The sequence below is a fragment of the Oncorhynchus tshawytscha genome, linkage group LG06 (genome assembly GCF_018296145.1).
Source record: "Oncorhynchus tshawytscha isolate Ot180627B linkage group LG06, Otsh_v2.0, whole genome shotgun sequence".
NCBI classification, from domain to species: Eukaryota; Metazoa; Chordata; class Actinopteri; order Salmoniformes; family Salmonidae; genus Oncorhynchus; species Oncorhynchus tshawytscha.
This window is the reverse complement of record NC_056434.1, coordinates 20,690,131-20,704,194: the sequence shown is the minus strand read 5'-3', so window position 1 is coordinate 20,704,194 and position 14,064 is coordinate 20,690,131. Positions and strand designations below refer to the sequence as shown.

The window sequence follows — 14,064 nt, the reverse complement described above, 5'->3', positions numbered from 1 at the left end:
CATAATAAAAGATGTAGGCTACTGCCAGCCGGCATTGGATCATTTTTGTCAATTGAGAGCAGGAATAGCTGTGTTTCCCTAATTCTGCTAAGTGCCTTACCTGAGATACCGCAGTAGCTCGATGGTCTCCGCCGGTTCAGTCGAGCTGTGGTTCATCTTTTGGCAGCCTGGGAGGATTCAGTACATACGCAGAAGGAGGGTAGAATGAGCTGCACTGCTTTACAGAATACACTCTTGTTCTCTCTCTGTCTGCTATTTCCCACTCAAAACGCTCTCTCTCATGTTTGTATCAGCAGCCCTTCTCTGAGAGAGACAGCCAATTAAGACGCAGGGAGATATGGACGTAGCCAGCTGATTGGCCCAGCCTGCGGTGAGTCGTAGAAGCTCAGACAGAAAGTACTGCCCCCCCCTCAGTGGCAAAACCAACAAACCCTCTGTGGAGAAACTGGAGTAGAGTGAGGAATGCCTCAAAGCTCTGCAGATTACAATCACACAGACACAATGCCTGTCATCTTATAGAGGGGGAGGCTGGAAATGTATACAAATGTATATAGACACATTTTAAATCTTTGGTGGCATTGAGCATAATACAACATTCACAAAATCCCATAAATACCAGATTAATGTATTGCATTGAATATAATGATGGTTTAATCTGTGCCTGAAACTTGAAGTAGATGGGATCATGGTTATATGTGTTTGAAGCATGAAAGAGAATAAAACATGTTTACGGTAAATCCCCAACTGCACACACACACACACACACATTATGCATGCAAGTCTATGACGCAAACACACACACAAATTATGCATGCAAGTCTATGATGCAAACACACACACACACACACACACACACACACACACAACCTCCATAAGCAGAAGTGTATACAGTACAGTAAAAACCACCATTGCCAATAGCTACCAAGCCAAGGGCTGTGGCTCCTAACTTGGTCGAGATATCAAACAATAGCTCACATTGTTCAGGAAAGGTCAGTGCTGCTCACAACATTCTAGCCTGTTCTACATTCCAGCAGGCCTGCTCTATGAAGTTCTAGCTAACAGTCAGCCAACAGCCTGCTCATTTTATGAACAATTGAAAGTCCAGTTGTTTTTGGTCAGTTTGTATAGTGTGGTGAGTGACAGGACAATGGGAAGACGCTCATCTGGACACCAATTTTGGGGAAAATGTAGATTAGACTCCTTCCTTTTTGTTCCTTCTATTGAGTAAGTTCTTGTAAAAAAAAAAGGAACCCAAACAGCTGTACCTGTGTATTAATAGAGACAGACACATGCATGAGGCCAAGGAGATTATTGGTGCGGTCTACCACCCTGAGGTCATATTAAGACATTACAGCTAACAAAATCCAATTAGAGGGATTGTTGCATTTCATACAGCCAAGTAGACAAAATAATATAAAAATGTATTAATGTATCAGAGTCAGTAATATGTGATTATTTAGGCTAAGCCCCAGCATGCCACTGGCGATAAACCCTCATGTGCTGGCAGGTTTTGCTAGTTTTAATGTCTATGGTTGTCATAATGTCGTCATAATACACGCGCAAACACGACCGTGACCTTATCAATGTGTCTCCAATGTTTTTTATCTCAACGTTGTCACCGCCACCTGAGACACCTATCTGTTCCTCAAAATGGTCGAAGAGCGTGCGACCACCGGGGTTCATGACCCGATGGGGCAACAGCCAGACAAATTTTGAAGAGCAGAAAGTCAAACATACCTTTTTAAACATGTGCACGGAAAAAGTTCTGCGCGGGATGGGCTACAAATTGGGGGTGACAATCGGCGAGGGAAGCTACTCCAAAGTCAAACTCAAAGAAACACAATTCCGAGGTCGCCATAAAAATTGTGGACCGCAAAATGCGCCTCACGACTTTGTCCACAAGTTTCTACCCAGGGAGCTGACGCTTCTGAGGGAAGTGAGACATGACAATATTGTCCATGTGCACGAATTCATCGAGGTTTGCATCGGCCAACTATACATCGTGATGGAAGCGGCAACAACGGGCCTTCTCCAAAAAATCCAAGAGGTAAATTCCATCCCCATTGTCCAAGCCAAGACCATGTTCTCCCAGATTGTCAGTGCTGTGAACTCCATCAACACAACATCGTCCACCGAGACATGAAATGTGAGAATGTACTACTGACAAGGGACAACAAAGTCAAGATCACGGACTTTGGTTTTGGGAGGTTTGCCATGGGCTATCCTGAGCTGAGCAGCACATACTGTGGTTCCGCGGCCTACGCCGCACCCGAGGTACTGCTTGGAGTTCCATACGATCCCAAGAAATATGACGTGTGGAGCCTGGGTGTGATTCTGTATGTCATGGTCACTGGGTGCATGCCTTACGACGATTCCAATGTCCGCAAACTCCCTCGCACTCAGCGCAAGGCCTTGGTCTACCTGGATGACGTCACCGTGGAAGAGCCATGCCAGCTGTTCATTGCCTATCTGTTGCAGTTCAGCCCTTCTTCCCGCCCGACAATCCAACAGGTGGCAGAGCAGTCTTGGTTGCAATAGGCAAGGATGTGCATGATTAAATCATGTGTACCCTAATTGGAAATCCGACCACTTTCATTTGTTAATTTAGGTTAATGATCGCTATTAGCTGCTGGACATATTGTAGGTCTATTCATGTGCTAATTTATTCAGATGTATTCATGAAGTTATGTTGTCTTTTGAACAATATAAAGCTATAAGTAGACTGTTGGGAGACAACAAAAAAGCAAAACACTCAATATTTTTTGGGACTCTAGGCCTGGCTACTTTGCATAGTCTACTTTTCTCTTCCATTCGTAATGAAACACATGGAGCGAACATTTTTCACTGAACCTACCAACTGACCTGTTGAAACAGATGAGTCGTATACTATTGTAACAATATCTGAAGCTTTGTTTACACCTGTAAATCAAAAGGATTTGACATTTAAAAATGCGACCATGCACAAATCTACATCGGCACAGCACCACCTCACTTTAGAAACGCTCAGCTTCAAAATGTCAAGCAGAGACACAGGTATCTTCTCTTGAACCGAAGAGAGCGCACGGCCTGTGACCTGAGCGTCAACGCAATCAAGGGGGAAAGACACTGCTTTGGAGGCATGACCAGACAACCGCTATAAACTGGTGCAGTACAATGCTGTGCTCGCCAAACCACTGGAGGGGCCAGAGGGAGAATCAGCTCTAGTCAAAGAGAAGCTTGGAAGAATTAAGACGCACTTCCCTCTGACCAAACTCCATCTCAGCTGTACTTATGCCGAAGGTGGTTGACAGAATTGAGCGCTAAAGGGCATCCAGAGATTTTTACGCACACATTTAACCTATTTTACACACGCCTATGCAGTCTTCCTTTTGATGGGAAATTGACATTCTTCTGAATTATAATTCATGCCGTGCTGCTGCACCTACGTGGATTGCCTAAATAGAAGCATTGAGAGAACACAACTGTCATTTTAATGTTACAGCTTTTTCCATATAGGCCCATCGTTTGAATTTTAGACTGAAACATCTGATCAATCTTGGGCAACTGCAATTGATGATGCATTTGAGTGCAATAAATACTTAATCCCTTGTGACATATGGATTTGAAAGGTCAGGCCAATAAGCCTGATCATGATATAAACTACAAGGTGCAATCCAATACAACAAAATGTGAACATTTCAAAAGTCAGCAAGTCATTCAAGTCAATATTACACACTTTAACAATACACAATCCCCAGAATAAAAATGGGCTTAAAATTAGTTTTATTATCATTACTTGACAGGAAAAAAAACTAAAACAAATAGAAGCATTTCTTGTAAAGAAAGAAAAACGAAAAGTTCAGGGTTAGGTGCTATGCTTTAGTCTAAACAGTACTAGCTCCCCTGGTAAAACGGAATGGTGTTTGGTTGTCGAACTGCAGCAGGCAGTATTCAGGACAGCACAGTAGTGGCTGCTGCACCAGCAGCCTGGAACAGGTCATTGCTAGATGGATACAGCTTATGTGAAATTGACATCGAAAGTTTTTGTATTTTCACGAACCCTAATCCTTTTCCTAACCTTAACCTAATTCTCCTAACTTGCTATGAAGTCATTTTTGGCCAATTCGACAAATAAGCTGTAGCCGTTCTAGCTATAACCCCTGGAACACTGGCCAAGACAATCACCATCAGCCATCATGTTTCTGAGCAGGCCCCCAAGAGATTGACAAAACAGGCAAATCCCAAATTACACCCTATATAGTTGAACACTTTTACTCACAGCTCTTTAAGTAGTTCACTATATGGAGAATGTGGTGTTATTCGAGATGCAAGCAAATTAATCCATCTGAAATCTGATCTAGGGGCAGCTATGAAAAAACAAGGTGACAAAATTATGATAATAGGTGGTCAGACAAATAGTTTAAGATTACAGAAAACAACAGGGTTCATATGAAAATGTATGAATTAATTAAGACTGTACTGTCTAAGGACACACACTGCTATCAAAACATATCAGGAGAAAGCATGGACATTTTATAGGGAAAAATTAAACATGAATGTGGCTGCACAAGACATTGAGATACAACCTAAATTGTAGCATCGTTTGATCACTTCCTTTCATTTCTACTAGGCCACTGAACTGTGGTGTAGTTCTGAACCATGTTGTTTTGATACAGAAGCGTAACCTCATAAGCCCTCATATACTGACACGGCACTGTCTTATTCCTTCTGAGGGAGCTTTGTAAGCATGGTGCATTTTTCAACAGCTTCTCGCCCTGTATTGCACCACCTAGAAAAGTAAAATACCGCTGGCTTTTCCACCAGACGGACTAGCTAGCTAATTAAGGGACGTGACAACTCATACACTCACCTTTGTAAAAGAAAATACTAAAAGTATAATGTTGCTAGGTTTTCACATAACTACATTCTGAAAGCTGTCCAGCCTTTTAGATCAATGAGTGGGCGTGTAGGAACCGCTGGACACATGTAATCTAGAGTAGATCCATTGGAACTGAGGGCGTAAACAATATCTTAACTAATGACCCTACAACTACACCCAGAGACGGCATTTGCCTAGAAAAAAAGTAATGCATCACAACCGATGACTAAAAGCTAAATTATTTCATAAGATCACGTCCCTTCCCCCTCTCTTGCATTTCAGGAAAACAAGCACATCCCGTCTTTATTTTAACGACGAGGGTTAAAACAGAAGAAAGAAGGGATCCATTTGGGTGCAACAATTTCTTTGGAAGGTAACATTTTTTCAAAACTATTTTCAAGAATAGTCCTCCCACAATATGTTCTGTGTTTGTACATACAGTATTAAGTCAGTTACTTCATGGTTTTTTCAGCTTAGAAAACAAGTTTAAAAAAAATGTTTACACTAAACTATCAGATGTAAAACCACCTCAACAGTAATGTTACCTTTCAAACACAGACCTCCATGAGTCCAGTTCCAAAATAGTACAATCTCTCGACACAGGATATGAGTTACAGAAAAAAATAAAATTAATCTAACATTCAACCATACAAAATAACCAGACACACTGTAGGCTTCTCCTCAGTTCTGCACCACTGTCGACTCAAAAGAAGCAGTCTGTATATATAGATGTTTAGATTTTTTTCCCCAAGTCTTTTTTATTATTTTGTTTTTGCAAAGCTGAAGCCATTTTCATATTCCGTGGATGGTCCTCTAGTCTCAGTCAGTGAGGCCAGAGAGAGACCCGGTCCTGGCTCTTCCAGGTAGAAGGGAGGGGGGGCGGGGGTGTGTTAACTGTCCTGTCACCTGCAGAGCCAAAGATACTTCTGGCCTGGTACATCCATCCCTCTCAGTGCGAATGTGTGAAGATCAGAACTGACCATGGAGGACAGGGCAGATGGGCACCAAAACTGTTTGAGAGAGATGAAGTCCATGCAACCCCTTTGACCCATGGGATGTAGCGTATCTCAGAGCCCTGTACTGTCCCAGTAACACCAGTACTCCACAATGGAACTGAAGACTCCGGACATCAGAGGAAGATGGTGGGAATTGGTTTTATTTCATAACTCCAGAGTAGATCATCTGGTGTTGTTTTCCCAAGAGGATTCCATTGTTAGGTTAATCATGAGAATGACTATTATAAAGATTGATAATAAGTGGTGGTGTTATTTCCATGTGTTGGCTGTCTGGGAGATGGAGCGGGAGGGAATCATGTCCAGGAGGTACTCTCTCTGGCGCTCCAGGTTGGCTGAGGTGGTGGTCTTGTGGACAGACAGGCTGGGGTTCACATAGCCCATGGTCACACCTGAAGGAAGACAACAACCACAGCAGTGAGTATACAGGACAGGACAGGAACCAAGCCCAAAAAGCAGATATCTCAAACACCCTGTACCATCAGTTAGCCTGTCTGCAGGCTATACAGCCATAGCAGAATAAAAGGACACAATTACATTTTAGTCACTTAGCCAGAGCAACTTACAAAACCAATTAGGGTTAAGTGCCTTGCTCAAGGGCACAGGTTTTTCACCTAATCGGCTCTGGGATTAGAACTAGGGTCTTTCAGTTTCTGGCCTAAGGCTTTTAACTGCTAGGCTGACTACCACCCAACCTGTAGAAGGCCCCGATGAATGAAACAATTCTACATTCTAACAATGAGTCTAACCCACCACCTGTTAATAACACAGGAAAGGCAAGGAGAGAGAGAGAGAGGGGGACAGCTTGCTAATCATATCAGACTGACTGTCACCACATTGAAGTAAAAACAAACCTTCCACAACCTTTAGTGACACCAGGATGCATTTCAGGTCACTAGGTAGGGAGAGAATGGCGAGAGAAGAGAACAGATGCAGAGAGAAAGGAGGTGAGGACAGGCTTGTCTCTGTTCTGTAGAGGTTCATCTACCTGAGTTCCCGGTGGTCTGCTTCCTCCAGGCGTTGGGGTTGGCCGAGGAGTTACTGCTGCTGCCCTTTGTCCCCTGCACCGGGCGCATGGCATGCTTACCTGGCCTGCTGACCAGCGACGCTGCAGTCACAGCGTTCTGCAGCTGCTGAGAGGATGTGGAGAACGAGTGAGTGACACCACGAGACCCCACCACCTGCTGCACACTACGGGACATCTGACCAGAGCTCTGAGAGAAGGGAGAAAACAGGAACGTTAGTAATTAACCAATGTGTTCATAGACTCAAAGTATGCTACAGTTGTTTTTTTTTCTTCCAGGAATCAAAACATGTACACCAGACAAGCTTCCCCTTCCTTATGAGTTAGTTTAAATATACTTAATTATCAAAAGTAAAAGTATAATAATTTCACATTTCTTACATTAGGCAAACCAGATGGCGCCATTTTCTTGTTTTTTATTTACGGATAACCAGGGGTAGACTTCAACACTCAAACATCATTACAAATTAAGCATGTGTGTTTAGTGATCAGAGGCAGTAGGGATGACCGCTGATGTTCTCTTGATAAGTGTGTGAATTAGGAAATGTTACTTTCCTGCTAAGCATTTAAAATGTAACGAGTACTTTTTGGTTGAAGGGAAAATGTAAGGAGTAAAAAGTACATACTTTTTTTAGGAATGTAGTGAAGTAAAAGTTGTTATAAATAGTGAAGTACAGATGCCCAAAAAAACTACTTAAGTAGTACTTGAACGTATTTTTACACCACTGGTGTGTAGCGTTTGTGTTGTGTCCCACTGCTGACCTGCTTGATGGAGGAGTGGTGGCGGGCCATAGGCGTGCCTCTATGCTGCTGGAGCTGGAGCTGGGCTCTCGCCTGCTTGTACTGTTGAGACACCAGCACATGCTGCTGCTGCTCACTCTTCATCCTTGAGGAAGAAGAGGGCATTTTGGAGACGGGGGAGGCGGCCTGCTGGAGGATCCGCTGCTCTACTTCCTGCTCCTGCTGCAGGGCCTTGACAAAGGCCGCCTTCAGACGGTTGGTGTGCTGCGCCTTCAGGGCCTTCTTGAGGTTGGACGACATGCACTGGTCGCACAGGACGGGGCCGCTCTTCTCCGAGCGCCAGCACGACGTGAAATCCGTCTTGCACTGGGCGCAGGTGTGCGGCTCCATGGGGATGGCGGTCACTGACTGACCCTGTTTCTTGCCTGAGTGAAATACCAAAAAATGACATTTCAGTATTATGTACCTTAGGCCTATATCCATCCTGCCCTGCCTATCTAAGGTCTTCGAAAGCCAAGTCAACAAACAGATCACTGACCATCTCGAATCCCAACTTACCTTCTCCGCTGTGCAGGGTTTCCGAGCCGGTCACGAGTGCACCTCAGCCACGCTCAAGGTACTAAACGATATCATAACCGCCATCAATAAAAGACAGTACTGTGCAGCCGTCTTCATCGACCTGGCCAAGGCTTTCGACTCTGTCAATCACCATATTCTTATCGGCAGACTCAGTAGCCTCGGTTTTTCTAATGACTGCCTTGCCTGGTTCACAAACCCGCACGCCCGACTAGCATCACCACCCTGGATGGTTCCGACCTAGAATATGTGGACATCTATAAGTACCTAGGTGTCTGGCTAGACTGTAAACTCTCCTTCCAGACTCATATCAAACATCTCCAATCCAAAATCAAATCTAGAGTCAGCTTTCTATTCCGCAACAAAGCCTCCTTCACTCACGCCGCCAAACTTACCCTAGTAAAACTGACTATCCTACCGATCCTCGACTTCGGGGATGCCATCTACAAAATAGCTTCCAATACTCTACTCAGCAAACTGGATGCAGTGCCATCCGTTTTGTTACTAAAGCACCTTATACCACCCACCACTGCGACCTGTATGCTCTAGTCGGCTGGCCCTCGCTACGTATTCGTCACCAGACCCACTGGCTCCAGGTCATTTACAAGTCCATGCTAGGTAAAGCTCTGCCTTATCTCAGTTCACTGGTCACGATGGCAACACCCACCCGTAGCACGCGCTCCAGCAGTTGTATCTCACTGATCATCCCTAAAGCCAACACCTAATTTGTCCGCCTTTCCTTCCAGTTCTCTGCTGCCTGTGACTGGAACGAATTGCAAAAATCTCTGAAGTTGGAGACTTATCTCCCTCACCAACTTTAAACATCTCCTATCTCAGCAGCTAACCGATCACTGCAGCTGTACATAGTCCATCGGTAACTAGCCCACCCAATTTACCTACCTCATCCCCATACTGTTTATATTTATGTACTTTTCTGCTCTTTTGCACACCAGTATCTCTACCTGCACATGACCATCTGATCATTTATCACTCCAGTGTTAATCTGCAAAATTGTAATTATTTGCCTACCTACTCATGCCTTTTGCACACAATGTATATAGACTATTTTTTTCTTTTTTTCTACTGTGTTATTGACTTGTTTATTGTTTACTCCATGTGTAACTCTGTGTTGTTGTCTGTTCACACTGCTATGCTTTATCTTGGCCAGGTCGCAGTTGTAAATGAGAACTTGTTCTCAACTAGCCTACCTGGTTAAATAAAGGTGAAATAAAAAATATAAAAAAATAAACTTTTCAAATAGAGCAAGGTGCTAGAATGAGAAGAACCCATGGCAGCCAACAAACAACTCACTGTAAGAGATTAGCTAAGACTACTACTGCCACCATAAAGACCTTGTGCTGACGCAAGGAATCAATATGTTTGATTAAAGTATAAACCCACCCCGTCCCAGTGTGTCCAGCAGGTTCTGCACCACCTCCTCCAGGCCCATCAGGTAGATGAACTCGTTGTTGGCTGCTGACGGCAGGAAGTTGCGCTCGGGCGCGGGAGGTTTGGGAGGAGGGATCTCCAGCAGTGTCTTCTCCAGCTGCTTACGCAACGCCAGCTTGGCGGCCACCTGGCGAGCAGCCGGGGACTCGTTGGCCTGGACCGTGGACACGCCACTGCCCATCGCAGCCTGAGACGTCACAGATGAGCCCTTCTGAGAGCCCTGGGAAACAGAGACACGCTCACTAGTCAGGATGAAATGAGATGAAGGAATAGTGCTGTTGTGAGTCCAACACTGTGGGGATGCATTTCTGAAATGTGCGTTTTGGAAGAAGACTTAATGTAAGATGCTGGCCAGTACACTGGTGACCTGGCAATAATGTAGTAATGTTTCTGACTGACCTGGGTGATAGAGTGTGTTCTGACCTGTGGTATGTTGACCAGGACGTTGGTGTTGGGGACATTGGCCACCCTGATAAGGCCCTGTTGGATGACCCTCTGACCCTGCACCTGGACGTTGGGGACCGAGGCCCTGGGGGCCAGCAGCAGGGGAGGGGGGGCCGACCCAGAGTGCTGCTGCTGCCGCAAGGACGCGATCTGCTGGGGAGACACCGCAATGGGCTGACAACGTTACACACACACGCACACACACACACACACACACACACACACACACACACACACACACACACACACACACACACACACACACACACACGGCAGGAAATAAGGAGAGGAGAAGGGGGAAGTGGAGTCACACACACAGGGAGAGGTACAGAGAGAGGAGAGTGTAATGTTTACTGTTAATTTCTAGTTGTTTTTAGTTGATATTGTTTTGTGTCTTCTCACAGCCCAAAGCCCATTGAATTGAAAGGACATTGAGAGAAAATATGTCAATATCCATATCACTGTAAAAATTAATTTACTGGAATAGACTGACAAGCACACTGCGTGTAGAACCAACTAGTATTGTGCATTTAGTCTATTACTTAGAGTTCACTGCCATGGAATAATGTGTTTTACAGCATGAAAAACATATGAAAAAATACACGGATGTAGAATTCATATTAATAAGTCACATTGCACAAGACAACAATAAAATAAGTTTAAACAGTAATCACCAGAGTATAAATTACCTGTGCCCCTCTGACGAGGGGTGGCATGACAGTCTGGGAGTTCAGTTTGGACGGGACGTGCTGCCCACCCCGGACTAATGGAGGAGGGATCACTATGCCTGAGCTACGGCCTGACGACACCTGGACACAAAACGACACCAGGGTTTAAACTTTACACAACCAAATCAAATTGTATTAAATCGCATACACAAACATTTAGCAGATGTAATTGCGGGTGAAGCGATATGCTTGTGCTCCTAGCTCCAACTGTGCAGAAATATCGAACAATACACAATCTAAAAGTAAAAGAATGGAATTAAGAAATATTAGGACGCGCAATATCAGAGTCCAAAGTGTGTGCGTGTGTGTGTATACATACAGTGGGGCAAAAAAGTATTTAGTCAGCCACCAATTGTGCAAGGTCTCCCACTTAAAAAAATGAGAGGCCTCTAATTTTCATCATAGGTACACTTCAACTATGACAGACAAAATTAGAAGAAAAAAAAATCCAGAAAATCACATTGTAGGATTTTTAATGAATTTATTTGCAAATTATGGTGGAAAATAAGTATTTGGTCAAGAACAAAAGTTGATTAACGCTTTGTTATATACCCTTTGTTGGCAATGACAGAGGTCAACCGCTTTCTGTAAGTCTTCACAAGGTTTTCACACACTGTGGCTGGTATTTTGGCCCATTCCTCCATGCAGATCTCTAGAGCAGTGATGTTGCCCAGCAACAGCCCCAAAACACGGACTTTCAACTCCCTCCAAAGATTTTCTACAGGGTTGAGATCTGGAGACTGGCTAGGCCACTCCAGGACCTTGAAATGCTTCTTACGAAGCCACTCCTTCGTTGCTCGGGCAGTGTGTTTGGGATCATTGTCATGCTGAAAGACCCAGCCACGTTTCATCTTCAATGCCCTTGCTGACGGAAGGAGGTTTTCACTCAAAATCTCACGATACATGGCCCCATTCATTCTTTCCTTTACACGGATCAGTTGTCCTGGTCCCTTTGCAGAAAAACAGCCCCAAAGCATGATGTTTCCACCCCCATGCTTCACAGTAGGTATGGTGTTCTTTGGATGCAACTCAGCATTCTTTGTCCTCCAAACACGATGAGTTGAGTTTTTACCAAAAAGTTATATTTATTTTGGTTTCTTCTATATGTCATATATATATATATATATGACATTCTCCCAATCTTCTTCTAGATCGTCCAAATGCTCTCTAGCGAACTTCAGACGGGCCTGGACATGTACTGGCTTAAGCAGGGGGACACGTCTGGCACTGCAGGATTTGAGTCCCTGGTGGCGTAGTGTGTTACTGATGGTAGGCTTTGTTACTTTGGTCCCAGCTCTCTGCAGGTCATTCACTAGGTCCCCCCGTGTGGTTCTGGGATTTTTGCTCACCGTTCTTGTGATCATTTTGACACCACGGGGTGAGATCTTGCGTGGAGCCCCAGATCGAGGGAGATTATCAGTGGTCTTGTATGTCTTCCATTTTCCAGCCAATCAGCATTCAAGCTCGAACCACACAGTTTATAGATAGATATATCCCCTCTGTAAATTGTATATTCCGACTGTAATCAGCCTATACTCCAGAGTTATGTTTAGAGAGAGAGTTTATTAGTCACATGAACAGGGTTGCAGATGTGAATGAAAATCTTAAGCTTCAAGCTCCAACAGTGCAGGTCAAAGGGAAGTGAATGAAACAGTCAAATGAATAATAACATACATATTTACAACTAACATGATAAATTACCATTGGGGTGGGGGCAGTGAAAATGTCAGTTGAGGGGGTGGGAATGTCTATAGGGGGAGAAGTGGGAGGGGGATGGGTAGGAAGTCCAGGAGGGGGACAGGGGGAGCAGTGGTCTGACTAGTGGTGGCTATTCAGCACAATAAATGTCAATTGGGTGGGGGCAGGGTAAATGTCCATTGAGGTGGATATTGTGTATGATGTCCAAGTAGACTCGTGTCTCTATTCTGTTTGTATATTGTCTATTGCTGGCAGCACCACACTAAGGCAAATTCTGGGTATATGTATAAAACATTTTTTTTAAATGTGATTCTGATAATAGCAGTAATGTAATGACTTGTATAGTAGCGGTGAGCAGTAGCTGTCTGTACCTGTAGTGGTCCTTTGCCTGATGCGATGCTGCCTCTGACCAGAGGTGGAGGAGTAGCCACAGAGCCAGAGGTTGGCTGGAGAACAGAGGGAGAGAGAGAGAGAGTGAGGGAAAGAGAGAAGAGAAAGAGTGAGTGAGACCAGACAATTGATGGCAAGCTTTGTGCGTGTGCGTCTGTGCGCGTGCATAGTGCATTTGGAAAGTATTCAGACCCCTTGACCTTTTCCACTTTTTGTTACGTTACAGCCTAATTCTAAAATTGATTAAATCGTTTTTCTCCCCTGAATCTACACACAATACCCCATAATGACAAAGCGAAAACAGGTTTTTAGACATTTTTGCACATTTCTAAAATAAAACAAACTGAAATATAATATTTACATAAATATCTCCCATTCTTCTCTGCAGATCCATCCACTTCTCTGCAGAGCATTGTCAGGATGGATGGGGAGCGTTGCTGCACAGCTATCTTCAGGTCTCTCCAGAGATGTTTGATCGGGTTCAAGTCCAGGCTCTTGCTGGGCCACTCAAGGACATTCAGAGACTTGTTCCGAAGTCACTCCTGCGTTGTCTTGGCTGTGTGCTTAGGGTCGTTGTCCTGTTGGAAGGTGAACCTTGCCCCCAGTCTGAGGTCCTGAGCAGGTTGTAATGAAGAATCTCTGTACTTTGCTCCCTTCATCTTTGTCTCGATCCTGACTAGTCTCCCAGCCCCTGCCACTGAAAAACATCCCCACAGCATGATGCTGCCACCACCATGCTTCACTGTAGGGATGGTGCCAGGTTTTCTCCATACGTGACGCTTGGCATACAGGCCAAAGAGTTCAATCTTGGTTTCATCAGACCAGAGTATTTTGTTTCTCATGGTCTGAGTCTTTAGGTGCCTTTTTGCAAACTCCAAGAGGTCTGTCATTTGCCTTTTACTCAGAAGTGGCTTCGGTCTGGTCACCATAAAAGGCCTGATTGGTGGAGTGCTGCAGAAATGGTTGTCCTTCTGGAAGGTTCTCCCATCTCCACAAAGGAACTCTGGAGCTCTGTCAGAGTGCCCATCAGGTTCTTGGTCACCTCCCTGGCCAAGACCCTTCTCCCCCGATTGATCTGTTTGGCCGGGCAGCCTGTTAGGAAGAATATGGTGGTTCCAAACTTCTTCCATTTAAGAATGATGG

The 14,064-nt window shown here is 44.5% G+C and overlaps 2 protein-coding genes and 1 pseudogene across 10 annotated transcripts in view; 1 reads left to right on the top strand and 2 right to left on the bottom strand.

The window, feature by feature from the left end:
• LOC112244736 (yjeF N-terminal domain-containing 3) overlaps nucleotides 1-306 on the bottom strand; it is a 74,180-nt gene extending 73,874 nt beyond the window's left edge. The window contains exon 1 of the mRNA XM_024412507.2: nucleotides 101-306. Within this exon, the coding sequence (XP_024268275.1) occupies nucleotides 101-156 (56 nt within the window). The 5' untranslated portion in view covers nucleotides 157-306. The remainder of the gene's footprint in view (nucleotides 1-100) is intronic.
• A 1,318-nt stretch (nucleotides 307-1,624) lies between these two features.
• On the top strand, nucleotides 1,625-2,538 carry LOC112244749 (annotated as a pseudogene).
• Nucleotides 2,539-3,745: 1,207 nt separating this feature from the next.
• Nucleotides 3,746-14,064, bottom strand: part of LOC112244754 (transcriptional repressor p66-alpha) — a 39,367-nt gene continuing 29,048 nt past the window's right edge. For 4 of the 9 annotated variants that reach the window (XM_024412522.2, XM_024412528.2, XM_042323065.1 and 1 more), the window contains exons 5-11: nucleotides 12,903-12,977; nucleotides 10,780-10,914; nucleotides 10,085-10,279; nucleotides 9,614-9,881; nucleotides 7,658-8,061; nucleotides 6,860-7,085; nucleotides 3,746-6,263 (exon numbers count right to left, since the gene is read on the bottom strand). In XM_024412522.2, coding sequence (XP_024268290.1) covers nucleotides 6,124-6,263; nucleotides 6,860-7,085; nucleotides 7,658-8,061; nucleotides 9,614-9,881; nucleotides 10,085-10,279; nucleotides 10,780-10,914; nucleotides 12,903-12,977 — 1,443 coding nt within the window. In that variant the 3' untranslated portion in view covers nucleotides 3,746-6,123. The remainder of the gene's footprint in view (nucleotides 6,264-6,859; nucleotides 7,086-7,657; nucleotides 8,062-9,613; nucleotides 9,882-10,084; nucleotides 10,280-10,779; nucleotides 10,915-12,902; nucleotides 12,978-14,064) is intronic. The other 5 variants (XM_024412527.2, XM_024412524.2, XM_024412523.2 and 2 more) reach the window with 5 other exon arrangements.